Here is a 15,846-nt window from a genome sequence, read left to right on the forward strand (position 1 = left end):
AAACGTCTCTTAAGACTGCTAGCAATGGCCATACAGGGAGTCCTCGACTTAGTGGCCACAGCTGACCTCACATTTCCATTGTTAACTGCGACCTTTCTTGCTACGGTTGCTAAGTGAAACACTGCAGTCCTTAGTCACATGGTCGTTAAGTGAAACCGGCTTCCCTATTGACTTTACTTGTCCAAGGGGGAATCACGTGACCTTGGGACACAATGACCGTGGTAAAAAAAAGAGTCCGTTGCCCGCCCAGTGTCTAAATTTTGAGCAGGGACGCTGCAACGGCCGTTAAGTGTGAAACAATGGCCCCAAGTCCCTTTTTTAAAGTGCTGTTGTAACTTTGAACGGTCACTAAGTGAATTGTTAAGTCGAGGACTATATGAGCCTGGGATATGCCTGGACTTACAACAACTTGTAACTGGGGAGCCTTGAAAAGCATCTGAAAATTGCAACGTACAACGTACTGCAGCACGGCAGCTAATTAAGAGAAGGCATAAAGTTGTAAAATGTTTGCGTCGAAAGATTTGCATTTGCGTTTGCCTCCCTGGCATGCTTTAAGGTGTTATTTTCAAAAATTTAATTTAATTTTTAATTTTAACTCTCAAGGACAGCCTCCCCCTTCGAGCACCCGTTTATACCAAGTCTGTGTGTTTTGATTCCAGCAAAACATTCTGGTATTTTAGTGCAGGGACACATATACACCCTACCATATAATCAGAATTAAGCAGGCCCATGTAAGAGTTTATTAGCTAGCCATTTCATGACGCAGGCCTTGCAGAATGACTTTAAACAGGTTCTTTAAACATGCAAATTATGAGGCATGGCAAAACGTTTGCAAACCAAAATCTATTCTGATTGAAATGGTCTAGGGGCTGGACTATGTGACCTCCAGGGCCCCTTCCAGCTCTATTCTGATTAATTAAACGGCACCCTGAGGTCCTATGGTCATCAGAAATACGTCCACAAAAGCAAAATCAATAGGGGAAGAAGGATTTGCTTAACTGGGCGACTCGCTTAACAACCGTGGCATAAAAGATCGCAAAGTTGTGCACGAGCTGTGCCTCGCTTAGCAACAAAAAAACTTGTCGTCGTAGCTCAGGGACTTCCTGGGTTAATCGTCCCAACTAGCAACTGCCTGGTTTCTAATCCTGCCTGCAACTTGTGTAGCCAGAAACTTCCCAGCGTGGCAGACTGCCCAATTTTGATAGGCACATCGTATGATGTGATTGACCAATGTGGAGTGAGCAGAAACACACACCCTACCACGAAGCCGGGTGACAAAATTCTATTTGGCAACTCACTTTGGCTTCCAGTCTGAGGAGCAGAGAGTGGAGGGATGTTAAGAGCAGGGAGGGGACGCTGGCTAATCAATAAATGTGGGAGCTGCTCTGTTACCATAAATAAGTATGTCGTAACTTTAATTAAATCCAAGACGTGACAATATATCCAAAACACAATTCCTGATACACAATTCCTCAATACTGTACATCCTCTACATAAGTTTTCAGTGCATTGTTTGTGTTATTAACGTTGCCTTCATTTCGTTTGTCCTAGAACGGTCAGCATGCCTAAAATGTCAGGAAAAAAAAAGAAAAATGTTCCCATTTTAGCGGTTCGGTAAGTGTAAACAATGGGGTTGTGTTAATCCAAAGGCCACGGACAGACCTTGGTCGGGAGAGCACCTTCTCGCCTTCTGCTTATTTATAAAGTGTGCGTGTGAGTGTGTGAAAACGAACAACTCATCCATGGAACGAGGCCCTCCATGGATTGGAAATTAGTCTCAAAGGCCCAGGGACCAAGCAGGTTTCGTTCCCAAGATTCGGGACCCACAACGGGGTCCCCTACACAATTGGTCCCCTTTTCAAACATAGAGGCTTAGTTGGAACGCAATTTTTAGTTTGCATCTGGGTCACACAAGGCCCTCTCCGGCTGCAGAAACACAGAGCCGTGGATCTAGAGCAGGGGTGTCAAACTCGCAACGTCACGTGACGTGTCGTGACGTATTGCGACTTTTTTTTGCCATTGCCAGCAATGGGGTGAGTGCCGTTTTGCTATGATGCATCTGGCCCGTGGGCCGGCAGTTTGACACCCCTGATCTAGAGCACGGATCCCCAGTCCCCGGCCTGGGGGTCTGTTTAAAACTGGGCTGCATCAGTGGCGGGCGGGCGGGTGCCTGCACACACGCGGTTTTAATTGCATGAGTGACGGGCGCTTGTGCGCACAGCTTCACTTGCACGAACAGCGAGCGCTCGGCTCAGGCACAAAGGTCCATTTGCGCAAGCCCCAATAAAGTTAGTGTGCACTCAACCCCCCAAAAAATCCCCTCTCCAGCCGGGCCACCAAACTAGGAAGGTTGGGGGCTGCATATGTAGAGAAATCAAATACATTTTTCTGGCAGCTCACGATGAAGATGGCTGCCGAAGAAGGAACAAGCCAAGAGACAGGAAAATGGGTGGCCAACTCTGCCCGGGGCCGTGTTTTTTCTCCCTGGAGGGAACTTCAGCCTGGGAGAGCTCCATCACCCCTCCCAAGCAGAGAACAGAACATCCCGGGACAGAAATAATTTAAAAGGCTACCGACACCCCCAAGTGGGGAAAAAAAGTCTATTAACACCCGCAAAAATACTGATTTTGCTTTCTTCTAGGCTTTCAGCCAAAGCCAGCGGTCTCCTTAGCAAGAGTACAATTCCGTCGCTCTACTTAGGTGAGTTTCTACGTCTGTGGATATATTGCTCTAGAACAGGGGTCGCCAGCCCCTGGGCCACAGCCCACTAGGGGTTCTAATCCGAGCGGCAGGGCGAGCGTACGCACGCAGCTCCATTCGTGCAAGTGGCAGACACGGTGTACCCGCCGCTCAGACAAATGGAGCTGTGCGTGCACACGCGGAACTAATCCCCTCTTCCTCGCCACGCTCCGGGCCGCAAAGCGGGAAAGCTTGGAGACTCCTGCTCTAGAATATTCAATAACTGGCCAACTTCAGTTGTGTAGGCTTGTTCTCCTCCAAGTTTTGTCCTGCCTGGGCAAATGGGTGTCGGCAAGTTGAAGCAGGATGTTGCTACCGTTGCCATCTGTCCATTGGCATCTCTGCCTCCCCTTTACGTCCAGGTAAGCTTTTGCACAAGTCCCTCGGAGAAGAGTTGCCATTCTCATATTCAAATATCTTTCCAACGCTCGCTGCTGTGCTCTAACCATTGGTCCCTACGGGGAAACCATGCAGGCCAAGTGTTTGCGTTTGACTAGTCCTCCCAAGTCAGCCTTGACCAGCGTGGCGGGTCCGTGGGCTGCCCGCTGCCCTTCCTCCGGCCTCAAGCTGCCCTCTTCGGCTTCCCGGAAAAACATCTCGTATTTGTCCAAATAGGGGGGTCTCTCCGGCAAGAGGTAATAGTGGGTGGAGCTGACTTTCTTGCCATTTTCGATGATGGGCAGGATACAGGGCACCTTGTGCGCAGAGCCTTCGCTGTTCTGCCTCTGGAGAGCTTTGCTGCTGACGTACTTCGGATCCGGGGCAAAACTCTGTGTCGGAGGCATGACCCCGTGGAGGTACGCCGGCAAGGTTTTGGGACTCGGTGTTCGGGAATGGCTCCAGGACAAAGGTTCTCGCGGAGGGATCTTGGGTGGCTTCTCCTCCTCGTTGTAAGCGCTGGTGGTCACTTCGGCCGACCACCTCCGATAATCGGGCTTGAGTGGCCGGGGTGGCAGGGGCGCTCTGGGAGGAACCTCGGGTTTATCGTCATCGGAGCTGGGAGAGCAGCGGCAGACGTGGCTGGAGACCCTGACCGACGGCTTGTGGAAGGAGCCAGCCGGGCCGGAATGAGAACGACGCAACCGCCGGTGGGACTGTTGTGGAGGCGGCGGGGGAGGACAGGCGTTCTCCGGGCTGCTGCCCCGTTGAGGCTTTCCCTCTGCCGGACCGTCAAAGTAGGCATAGTTAATCTGCCCACAGCCCCGGAAGCTTCGCCTCCCCTGGGCCGAAAGCTTAAAAGCAGGGCTGGCGCCGTCCTCCAGCAAGAAATCGGTGTCCGAACAGGTCAGGAACTCGACTTCCCGGTCCACCTCGTCGTGCAGGAAGCCTTCGGTTCTGGGCAGAGGAGGCAGGGGTCGGGCGCTTCGCTCCAGAGAAGGCAGGGGCAGGGAGAGGAACGGTCCACTCTTCCCCGGAATGCGAGAAGGCGCCTCCTCAGGGTTGCGGTTCACGGTCAGAGAAAGTCCACCGAAGCCAGAAGCGAGACCGTCTTCGGAGGCGGAAGGGACAGGGGGGCGAAGGAGAGGAGGGCTGGCTCTCCAGTTGCAGCTCGGACCACAATCTGGATCGGGACCGGAGAGCTGGCCTAGGAGGAAAGGAACTTTGGAATAAATACATGCATTTTGGATCATTGGAAAGCCTGAGGACTCTGCAGGAAACGTTCTCTTTTGTGTCGAGTGAAGACCGCCCACCTTTCTGGCTTTGTGGACCGCCCGGGGGTGAGGGTGGTTCTGCACGAGTGCCGGGCAGCTCCATTTGTGCGAGCAGTGGGCGTGCTCACCCGTTGCTTGCGTGGAACCCGTCCCCTGCCCTCCCACCGGTCCGCAAAGCCAGAAAGTTCGGAGACCCCTGTGCTAAACAAAAGGAAGCGCAGGCCTTCTGCAGTGAAGATCCTGCCCGGCCTTCAGATGGGAGAAAGCGGAGATAAAACAACCAACTCGGCAACTTTTCGGTGTACCTACCGACGGAGGACACAGGATGCTGTCCTGGGTTCACGTCGCAGGCCATTGCTACCGAGTCCACGCTGAAGAAAGGACTGAAAGAGAAGGGAGGAAGGAAGGACACGGGTAAATGAAGCGGTCAGCACGAACCGCACGTATGCCGAGACCCCTTGCTGGGTGCCGCCTCCCTGCCACGCTGTCCTGCAACTCACTTGGCAAGCTGGCGGTTGTGGCGACGGCAACAGGCCTCCAGGCTTCCATTACGGAGAAAGCCAGGGTTCAAGGAGAGGTTGACCTCCTGGGCTGCAATGCCTGTAGTGGACATGGCCTGTGGTGGCCAACACTCAGCCGTGTCGGGTTTTCAAAAGGAATCCATGGTTCCCAGCCACCACCTTCACTCCCTGGAGAAAGGAGAAAGAGGGAAGCGTAAGAATTGGCCCAGGGTCAAAGGAGAAGAAGGGTGGAGGGCCCGTTTCTCCAGGCCTGGGCAGCAGCCCCCCTCCGAAAGGAGCCATGACCGATGCAGAGAGGACCTTGGAGGTCTTCTAGTCCAGCCCCCTGCTCAAGCAGGAGACTCTAGACCAATCAATCAATCAATCAATCAATCAAGAACAGAGGTGGCTTCCCCTCTGACTTTGCTTGTCACACGACCCCGGGGCACTGCGACCGTCATAAATACGAGCCACTTGCCAAGCATCTGAATTTTGATCACGCGACCACAATCGATGCTGCGACGGTCGTAAGTGCGAAAAACGGTCCTAAGTCCCTTCTTTCAGGGCTGTTAGTTCCGAACGGTCACTAAACAAACCGCTGTCAAGTCGAGGACTACCTGTAGAATGACCATAATTTTCCCCCGAGTTTCAGGCTCTTTTTCTGCCCTTTTCCTAATAAAATAAAATAAAATAAACTATCTCCACCCTCTCTACTCCCTCCCAGCCTCAGCTTCCCCAAGGGGAACCTCCATTTAATAATAATAATAATAAGGAGGAGGAGGAGGAGGAGGAAGGGACCTTGGAGGTCATCTAGTCCAACCCCCTGCTCAGGCAGGAAACCTTATATCATTTTCTCTCCTGGCATGTGGGAGAAAGCCGGGCTAGGAAAGGAAATGGGTCGTAGCGCCCTTCCTGTCGAGAGAAACACCCCTTGCGCCTAATGACAACTTGAAAGGTGTGTTATTAGCGAAAGGAAGTCGAGCCACAATCGAGGGATGGACGGGACTCTCCCGCCAAGGGAGGGGAGGTGGATGTGCGACGCTGAGTCAGCCGGCCCGGGGAAAGACGGACGGGGCACCTGAGCGCGGCAACGTCTGCCTGGACCGGTCCACTCGGGAGCCGGGAGGGAACAGCACCCCCCAGGCAGGAGAAGGAGCGACGGAGGGAGCCTAACCAAGGAGAGAAGCAAGCTGCAATTAAGGAGAGATTTGCTGGAACGATTAACCAGTGGAACAGCTTGCCACCAGAGGTTGTGGTGGAAGTTTTTGAGAAGAGATTGGACAGCCATTTGTCTGAGAAGGTCTAGGGTCATCTGCTCCAGCGGGATGGGTGGGGGTGGACTAGAGGACCTCCAAGGTGCCCTCCAGCTCTATTCTGATTGAAATGGTTTAGGCTCTCCTGCTTGACCAGGGGGTTGGACTAGAAGGCCTCTGAGGTCCCATCCAGCTCTTATTCTGCCTGTCTCCTGCTAGGCTTTCTTACTAAGCCCACTTAAGACCCCGAAGGAGACACACACACCACAATTGCTTTCACTACCACTGCTGCAAGCACACAGCACAAACACAACCTCGAATTGGCCGTTCTTTGTTCCAAAGCGAAAAGCCCTAGTTTGCAAACCCCATCCTCTCCCCATGGGGCCTTCCCCACCAGAATCAATCTGGGGCAGGGGGAGGCAGTGATGGTGACCCCTCCCACTCCAGGACTCACCGGCAAGCCCACCTCCCCGGGGGTTGTGCCAAGGACTCGGAAGCTACGCAAGATCCCCCCCCCCGGGGAGGGGAGGGGTCTGCAGAGAGAAAGAGAGAGAGAAAGCCCCCCCCTCTCCTTTAGTAAGCTAGTTTTGCCTACTCAGCCACCAACTATCAGGAGTAAATCTCCAGAGGTGGGTGGGGCACATGGCTGCCAACCAAGTCACCCGCCCGGCTGGCTGCTCTTCCCAGTTTAACAACTGGCTGACATCACTTCCTCCGCCTTTACACGCCTGCGACAGGAGGAAGAGGGCTCCCGGCTTGCCCAGCGCCCATCGGAAGCCACTCCCAGGTTACTACAGGTCTCCACCAGAGCCTGGAGGGGGAAAACTCCACACACTGAGGGCAGGTGGGCAAGCCTCTTAAGTCAGCATCCTTCCTCCCTCCCTTCCTGGGCAACTGGCCGGATCCACCAGGATGCGGTCATTATTTCGCCCTTCTGGGGATGCCAGGAAATCGGAGTCTGTGCCAAGCGGGCATTCTGATTCCTTGACAAAGCTGTCCATTTGCGGCAGTGGGTATTTTGTTCTTTGTTTTACAAGGGGGCTCCTGCCCACCTTGTTTATGGAGGTTTCCCCCACCTGTGACACGGAGGGCGCCTTGAACAGCCTCTCTGCCCAGAGGAGGGGAAACATCCACAAGAAAACCACCCAGCTCAGAGAGCACCAAGGACCCCACAGTCCTCCTCCTCCTCCTCCTCCTCTCTGCAACCCCCCCTCCCTTCTAGCACTGATGATGTTCCCCAGTTGGGTCATGAAACGTCTGCAAGGAAACAACCAAGCTCGGAGAGCACCCAGAGACTGCTGGTAAAAACCAAACATTTACCAGTTGAAGGCAGGACACCTCATGTTCCCTCCATCTATTAGTCCAGCGAACAACCCTGTGAGGTAGGCTGGACCGAAAGAACAATTGGCTCAATGTCCTCTGCCTTTTCCCAACTCTAGTCTGACTCGAGGGTTGCAAAAGACTTTAGAGCTCCTTAAAAAATTTGCTCTGCTTTCATTTCTGAGTTAAGATGATTCACCAATCTATGCTGCTAGCCGTTCGCCACTGCACCGAACTGTAAAATATTAAAAATATTTTTTTTTGCAGCTGTCGATAAGATAATGAGCTGTGGGTGAGTCAGATATGACTCTTCCTCAGCATCCCCCCCCAAAAAATGTCCCTTCCATAGTAAAAATACTGGAATTTCACAGCCAGACGACTAGACTATACAATCACAGGATGTTATGGTCATCGGCCTTTCTACGTGCTCAGCCGGAGGAAGATTTGGTGAAGGGGTCAGGGACTAATCAGAATCAAAACAGAGCTGCAAGGGACCTTGGAGGTCTTCTAGTCCAACCCCCTGCTCAAGCAGAGATACTAGACCATTTCAGACAAAGGGCTGTCCAGTCTCTTCTTAAAAACCTCCAGTAACGAAGCACCCACAACTTCTGGTGGCAAGCTGTTCCACTGGTTGATTTTTCAAGAAATTTCCACTCCCTGCTTTGCCATCAAACCAGATTACGGGGAGCTAAGATTGGCTCTGCCAGCCCCCCCCCCCGTCCCCCAGCGGCAAGCACCTTGGCCAGAAGTAGATATAGGCTTCTTCAAGAAATAAGCTAAATAATCTGCTTTTTCTTCCTTCTTCCCAGCCGCTCTTTTGTCCCCTTACAATTATCGGCGGGCAGAGCCGTAACTCTGCCTGTCAGGCCATCACAGAAGCCCAAGGATGGAAGGGAAAAGTGGGTCGCAATTGTGTGGCATTTGCCTGGCTGATGCACAAAGCAACTCAAGCCCATCTCAACATCCACACCAACGTCAACCAAGAGGGGGTGGGCGCTCCATCCCTGGAGGCTTTTAAGAAGGCTTGAGCAAGGGGCTGGACTAGATGACCTCCAAGGTCCCTTCCAACTCTTGTCATTCTGTAATTGTATCTGTATATATCACTAGATCAGCAAAGGAGATCCACTGCCCCAAATTCTCGAGGCGTTCACTGCTCACCTTTTCCAGCAAAGCCTTCAGCGTTATCCGAAGGCTGCTGTGCAAATGTCAGCGTTGCGTCGGAAGTCCAGAATTTGAAAGGATTCCCAAGTTTCTCCCATTGGCTTGTTGGCTTCAGCCTCCAGCAAACAATCAAATCAAGCTTGCACAAAGGACTCACTGACCCCCTTGCTCTTGCCCGTCACAGCTGCCCCCACCTTTCCTCACTTTTCTGCACAAAATTGGACAATTCAATGGCTCAAAACGGCAGAAAGCCACTGATGCATGACACGAAATTCTGGGCCCTCAGCCATTTTTTGAGCTATTCGGTCCTCTGCATTTGAAATCGGAAGCATTCAAGGAAAACCAGGCCTGTCGCCGAACCTGGTTTTGGAGGAAGCCAAAGAACAGCGGAGAGCTTTTGAGTCGGGGACTGATCAGGATCAGAACAGAGCTGGAAGAACAGACCTTGGAGGTCTTCTAGTCCAACCCCCTCCTCAAGGTAGGAGATTCTACACCATTCTAGACCAACAACTGTCCAGTCTTTTCTTAAAAATCTCCAGTAACGGAGCATCCACAAATTCTATCTAGAAGCAAGTTGTTCCACTGGTTAATTTTTCTCACTGTTAGGAATTTTCTCCTTAATTCCAGGTTGGTTAGTTTCCATCCCTTGCTTCTTGCCCTGCCTTAGCTGGTTTGAAAAACTCTCTCGTCTTTGGGGCAGCCCCCCAAATACTGGAAGACCGCTATTCTGTCCCCCCCCCCAGTCTTTCTTTCCTCTAGACTGGCCATCCCCAATTCCTGCAACCGTTCTTCGTATCTTTTAGTCTCCAGGCCTTTAATCATTGCTCTTCTCTGCACTTTTCCCAAAGTCTCAACGCCTTTTTTTATAATGGGCTGACCCAAAACCGGATGCAGGATTCCAGGTGTGGCCTTACTAAGGCTTTATAAAGAGACTAAGAATTAGAGTTTATTGCTAGCAGTCTTCACAAGCCCCATTTCTCCCAGAGGAGCTGGCGGTGGCCTACTCCATCCTATTCCCCTTTATTTGCAGGTCTTTATCTACCTTCCTGAAAGGATTTTGCAGGAAGAAACCAGGTAATTAACACAATGAATATCAACAAACCACAGCCACCAGCAAGCTAAGATTAAGCAGTTCCGGAACAGCCTTTCCAAGGTGCCACGGAAGAGCCTGGAGGAGCGAACACCACCACGCAACCCTAATTCTGAAGGAAGGGACAGCCCTACCTCACCTAACCACCAAATCCAGTTTGAAGACACCGGTGTGTGTTGCTGGCCTGCACACAACCGCCACTCTAGGATGGGATTTTGTTGTGCAGGTGGCCCTCGCCTCACAATTCGTTTAGTGACGGTTTGAAGTTACAACGGCCCTGAAAAAAAGTGACTTAGGACCGTTTTTCACATTTACAACCGTTGCAGCATCCCCTCCTCCACGGTCACATGATCAAAATTCGGGTGCTTGGCAACTGGCTCGTGTTTATGACGGTCGCAGCATTCCCGGGATCCTGGGATCCCTCTTTTGAGACTTTCTGACTAGCCAAGTCAAGGGGGATGCTGGAAGGGAACCTGGAGGTCTTCTAGTCCAACCCCCTGCTCAAAGGAGGAGACCCTGGACCATTTCAGACAAATGACGGTCCAGTCTCTTCTTCAACACCTCCACAACTTCTGGGAGCAATCAGGCAAACCCCTTAAAAAAATCTCCTTGCGTAACCCCGTAAATTCAGTTGCCAACTGTGGCGGCAATTTGGGGACCCCCCCCCCCCTAAATATTGCAAGCCGCAGACCATGCTCAGCAACCAACCCCATCCAGGGGTCCCTTCCATGCGTGCCGTCTCCCCCCCACTGGCCTTCCAAAGACCTCCCTCTTGCCACCATTAGTGACGGGCGCCTAGTTTGAAGAACAAACGGCCTCCTTCGTGACCCCCTTTTTGTAGACAACTGCACAATCTGTCACAACTGTGGCTGGCAGGGCTTCCTTGCAGCAGGGCAAACGCACAAATGCAAATGTCCCGTCCTTGGGCAGGCGCCATGAACAGCTGGGCTGCAGGATCAGAGTGGCGAGGCGAGCTTGGTTGCCCGCCTTTCACCTGCCAGACCCCCATCTGTTGACACGATGACTGCTCTGTCCCGGACTGGCATTGCCCATAAGCCACAGCGGGGTCGCTTTAAAGAAAGTGGGGGGGATGCCTCAAAGCAAGGCCCAGGTACCAGATGAAAACATCTGGAAACACAGCGGGCTGAACGATCCTGGCCCAGAGGCTGGCACCAGCGTTTCTAGCACACCAAGTGACACAAACGGCCCAATCATTGTTTGCTCGGGCAAGGCTTGCGGAGGGGCTGGAGCAGCTGGTCCTTCAGGCTTGCAAGCAATCTCCCGAAAGGATCACAGGGCTGGAAGGGATCCTGGAGGTCTTCTAGTCCAACCCCCTGCTCAGGCACGAGACCCTAACCCTATGTCAGACAAACGGTGGTCCAATCTCTTCTTAAAAGCCTCCAGTGATGGAGCAGCCACAACGTCTGGAGGACAAGGGTGATTCTCCTCACTGTCAGGAAATTCCTCCTTCGTTCCAGGTTGCTTCTCTCCTTGATTACTTTCCACCCGTTGCTTCTTGTCCCCCCTTCAGATGCTTTGGAGAGTAGGTGGACCCCCTCCCTTTTTGGCAGCCCCTCGAATCCTGGAAGACAGCTATCCCGTCCCCCCCCTCCCCAGTCCTTCTTTTCTCTAGACCGGCCATACACCAAAGCCTGCACCCCAAATGACCTTCAGGTCATTGGGCCAAGATGCCTTCCCCCTGAGGGGCAATTTGTCCAGCTTGCTTCCCCCCTTGCCGAGTTTCCACCGTCGCTTCTTCTCCAGCTGCTTTGCGGAAGAGGTGGACCCCCTTTGGGGCACCCCCTTAGATCTGCAAGCCGGGCTGCCTCTAGAGAGCCCGGGGAGAAGCCGGAAGCTGTAAGCAAGGGGTGGGGGGCTAGGAAGAGGGTCGCCTCCTTAGCACAGCCCACCCAGGTAAAGCCTACCTGGCAGCCCGGGGGGGGGGGTGAGGGAGGGCAGGACAGCCCGGCCAGACCGCCCTGTCGGGAGGGGGGGGAAGAGAGGCGGCTCAAGCGCTGCCGAGCTATGAGCTCACCTTCCTGCCCCCGGGCGGTCTCCTAGCAACCGGGCTCGCCCTACCTGTGCTGCAGGTGCAGCGCCGTCGCCTCCCCGCCGCGCTTGCAAGGACGATGACTAAGCCTTGATTCACCAGCCCCATTCGGAGCAGGGAGGTGCAGGGAGCCCCGGATCGTGCAAGCGGGGCCGGAAGAGACCCGGCAGCCGGGTCCCCAGCCGCCGCGGTCGACCGGAGGGGGGGCCCTGCGGAGCCCCCCGACCCAATTCCCACCCAGGGAGCCCCGCAGACCCGCAGCAGCGGCAGCAGCATCGGCGGCGCGCTCCCTCCCGCCCCTTCCCCGCCACTCACCTAGAGGGCGCCCGCGAGCCCCGCTTGCACGACCCGCGCCTCTCTCCGCCGCAGCGCCGGCGTCGCTCTGAGCCTCAGCCCGGGCGAGCGGCCTTTTAAAGCGGGGGGCGTGGCCGGCGGGGGCGGGGCGCCCTTCGCTCGCTCCGCCCTCTTAAAGCGCCCCCCCCTCCTCTCTGGAGAGAGTTGGATCCCTTATTTTCCCATCGCTTGCAACTGAATTGAGGAGGGTCCCGGTTTGGAGAAACGTGGAAAGGATGGACAGAGGGAGAAGTTTCTTGGGTGTCACATCATCATTTTTTTCCTTTCAGGTGCCGAACCGGTAGAAAGATGCGGAGCCTCTGCCTTCATTTGATCAGACACAGAAGCAGGCAGAGAATAGCCGAAGACACGACCCATCCATTTTCATTCCAGGCACATTTTCTCCAACTGTTGCCCATTTCGGCTGCCTCGACAGAGGCCGTAAATCAGAGACTCCGAATCGAAGGCAGGCCAACCGCACATGGCCAACAGACCGGCGTGTTTCATTTCAAGTATGCCCACATGAAATACGGGAGCTGTCCCACCGCCAGCCTCTATCGGAGTCTGTAGGAAGGTGTCAGTTTTGTGATATGTTTTCAAAATATCAGTTAAAAACTCACCGAGTTGCCACGGCTGGACTCGCCGTGGGACGATGCCAACCGTTCCGTTTGATTCTTTAAGATCGTTCAGACCTTATTTTGATTTTTGTCCTTCCTTCGGCATCCGTTGCTTGACCGATTCTATTCTGCCGTTTCTCCGAAATGAGTGGAACTCGTATCCCGCGGTTTTTCCCCCCCGTGGTGAATTGTCCCGTGGCGAGATGGTGAGGTGGCCATGTCAACTTGGTTATGGTGAGTTGTCGTGGCTGTAGAGAGTCGTCATGGGTGAGTTGGCTATGGCGAGTTCTGGCGGTGGCAAATTGTCTGCAGCAAGTTGTCGTAGACCGAATGGATCTCTCCCTGTCCAGATCAGCAGACCAAAGTCAGATCACCCCGTTGCTGGCAACTTTGCTCACCTGAGAAAGATATGGAAACTGAGAAAGACTCGGGATCTTCCTCGGCTGCCCGGAAAACATTGAGATTCCCTGCCAAACTCTTTGCTCTTTTGGCTGCCACACAGTGGGCCTCCCCCCGCCCCCCCCGTCCCTTGCTTGAATTCACTGTCAGCCTTTAACAATATCTCCCACTTCGCTGGGCGCTTTTAATGGGTCCAAAAATCCCTCTGAAGGCTTCCTTGGTGCATACTGATGGGGACAGAAGAGAAGCTAGCTTTAAACCCAGGATAATGAATGGTTCTTTGGCTCGGTCTAATCCCCTGGGCCTCTCTCGGCCTTGCGTGGTTTGCTCTGCTGAGGCTTGCAGGATTGACATCGAAGCAGGATTCAACTAGGTGAACAGCCGGTTCTCTGTGTGGATGCCACTTCCGGAAGTCCGTTTCTGGGCCTGGGCGAGAAAAAATTAGTTACTGGTTCTGCCGAAGTGGTACGAACTGGGTGAATCCCACCACTGCTATCTTCGGTGCTGTTTTTGGACATTTTTTTGAAATAGAGCAGGGCTCTTCAAACTTGGCCCTTTGATGACTTGTGGACTTCAATTCCCAGAATTCCTCAGCCAGCGTGCACGCTGGCTGAGGAATTCTGGGAGTTGAAGTCCACAAGTCATCAAAGGGCCAAGTTTGAAGACCCCTGAAATGGAACGTGTATTTTGTGCAACTATTTCGGTAGAGAGAGATATTTTTCAGCCAGCAGATGGCAGCGTTTATAAGCCTGCCGTTGCATCGACGGTATACCTGTAGTCCCCAACTTATCGGCTTTGCTTAACAACCGTGTGGCTGATTTGGCAGCTGCCATGTTTCCCTTAACCACTGCAGCAAGAAAAGCCATAAACGGGGGGCCAAACTCACTTAACACATGTCTCGCTTAACGACAGAAATATTGGGCTCAAACGTGGTCATAAGTTGAGAACAGGGGGTATTCAAGCTCCTTCACACCCAGAGGATCACGTCTGGTTTAATGAAAAAAAAAGGACTCAGGGTGGTATGATAGCACTGTTCCAATATTTGAGGGGCTGCCCCAAAGAAAAGGGGGTCCCACCTACTCTCCAAAGCACCCGAAGGCAGGACAAGAAGCAACGGATGGAAACTCATCAAGGAGAAAAGCAACATGGAACTAAGGAGAAACTTCCTGACAGTGAGGACAATTAACCCGTGGAACAGATGGCCTCCAGAAATTGTGGATGCTCCAACACTGGAGGTTTTTTAAGAAGAGACCGGACAGCAGAGTATAGAGTTTCCTGCCTGAGCAAGGGGTTGGACTAGAAGACCTCCAAGGTCCAGTAAAACTCTCTTATTCTGTTCTATTATCCTGTGGCTTTCTCCACAAGGTTGGGGCTACGGGAAAGGAACCCCATCTACTTTAGTGGAGGTGCATTATGGTTATTCCTCCCTCCCCCAGGTCACCAACTGCAGGACTTTTCCATCTGTTTTCAGACCTTGAACAGCTTATTCCACACAGCTCTGTGCCAGGGTGCCGAATGTGGACTTAGCAAAGGAAAAAAAAATCCAGATATTTGTCATAGCTTAAATGCAAACACAACCTATGACCCATTGACACCCCACACCCCACCCCGAAATTGCACTGCTGATGACAGATATCAGGGAATTGACTCAATTTAAAGATACACGGAAAAACAACAAAAAGATCAACCGGAATGTTCTTTGCTTCTTTCCAAGAATACTGATTCTCTGTAATATTATCTGCTTTGGCCCGATGGCAGGATTGGAAGGAGCAGTGGGACAAAGTTGTTTACTAGGTAGATAAATAAACTGATGTTATTGGCAAAGCAGTGTTCTCTTTCCTCACCTCAAATCAATTATCAGGAAGTCTTATTGAACTTCAAGGACTGCTCAAAATTCCCTTCCTCCAATCACCAATGTAACTTTGAATGGTCAATGAATAGATAGATCTGTCTCTCATCTATCTATCTATCTATCTATCTATCTATCTATCTATCTATCATCTATTTGTCATCTGTCTATCATCTGTCTATCATCTATCAATCATCAATCTATCTATGAATCTATCTATGAATTTATTTATCTATCTATCTATCATTGAGAGAGAGAGAGAGAGAGAGAGAGAGAGAGAGAAGTGGGGAGGAACTTGAATCACTCAAATGCAATACTAGGAAAGCCAAATGAATCACTTCCTATCCGGCAGTAGATTTAATCATGCGTGGGAGCACATGGCTGCAATTTTCTAGCCAGCAAATTCTTTGCAAAACAGCCAAGAACATTTGTTACATAAGCCTGCCCAGACCAGCACCCAGTGTTCATTTTACACTGAGTATTTTTTTGGCAGCCTCTCAGCCTTTTGTTTACAGATTCGTTCCTCGTTCACACAACCACTCTTTGGGAAGATGCTGGTCCATGGCACACACAAGAAGTCTTCGGCATCGGGGAAACGCTCCTGCTGGAAAGGAGTCCAGGACAATTCAGGACGGCCAACTCGCCATGGACAACTTAATAATAATAATAATAAAGTTGGGAGGGACCTTGGAGGTCATCTAGTCCAACCCCCTGCTCAGGCAGGAAACCCTAGACCAATTCAGACAAAGGGCTGTCCAGTCTCTTCTTAAAAGCTTCCAGTGTTGGAGCATCCACTACTTCTGGTGGCAAGGATTTCCACTGGTTAATTGTTCTCACTGTCAGGAAGTTTCTCCTTAGTTCCAGGTTGCTTCTCTCCTTGATG

At 52.2% G+C, this 15,846-nt stretch overlaps 1 protein-coding gene across 1 annotated transcript; it reads right to left on the reverse strand.

The window, feature by feature from the left end:
* Positions 1-1,401: 1,401 nt before the first annotated feature.
* Positions 1,402-12,137, reverse strand: ERRFI1 (ERBB receptor feedback inhibitor 1). The gene is made up of 4 exons (XM_083375940.1): positions 12,081-12,137; positions 4,892-5,080; positions 4,701-4,774; positions 1,402-4,324 (listed from the first exon to the last, which is right to left on the reverse strand). The coding sequence occupies exons 2-4, from the start codon at positions 5,002-5,004 to the stop codon at positions 3,195-3,197; spliced, it is 1,317 nt and encodes a 438-aa protein (XP_083232066.1). The 5' UTR covers positions 5,005-5,080; positions 12,081-12,137; the 3' UTR covers positions 1,402-3,194.
* Positions 12,138-15,846: the final 3,709 nt, after the last annotated feature.

The sequence above is a fragment of the Vipera ursinii genome (genome assembly GCF_947247035.1).
Source record: "Vipera ursinii genome assembly, chromosome: 17".
Lineage (NCBI taxonomy): Eukaryota > Metazoa > Chordata > Lepidosauria > Squamata > Viperidae > Vipera > Vipera ursinii.

Bases quoted from the DNA above. Each gene is read 5' to 3' on its own strand.
- ERRFI1 (XM_083375940.1), bottom strand. From the start codon at position 5,004: ATGTCCACTACAGGCATTGCAGCCCAGGAGGTCAACCTCTCCTTGAAC. The intron at 4,775-4,891 runs GTGAGTTGCAGG...CTTCTCTTTCAG, and splicing joins CACAACCGCCAGCTTGCCAA to TCCTTTCTTCAGCGTGGACT. The intron at 4,325-4,700 runs GTAGGTACACCG...CTTTCCTCCTAG, and splicing joins GCATCCTGTGTCCTCCGTCG to GCCAGCTCTCCGGTCCCGAT.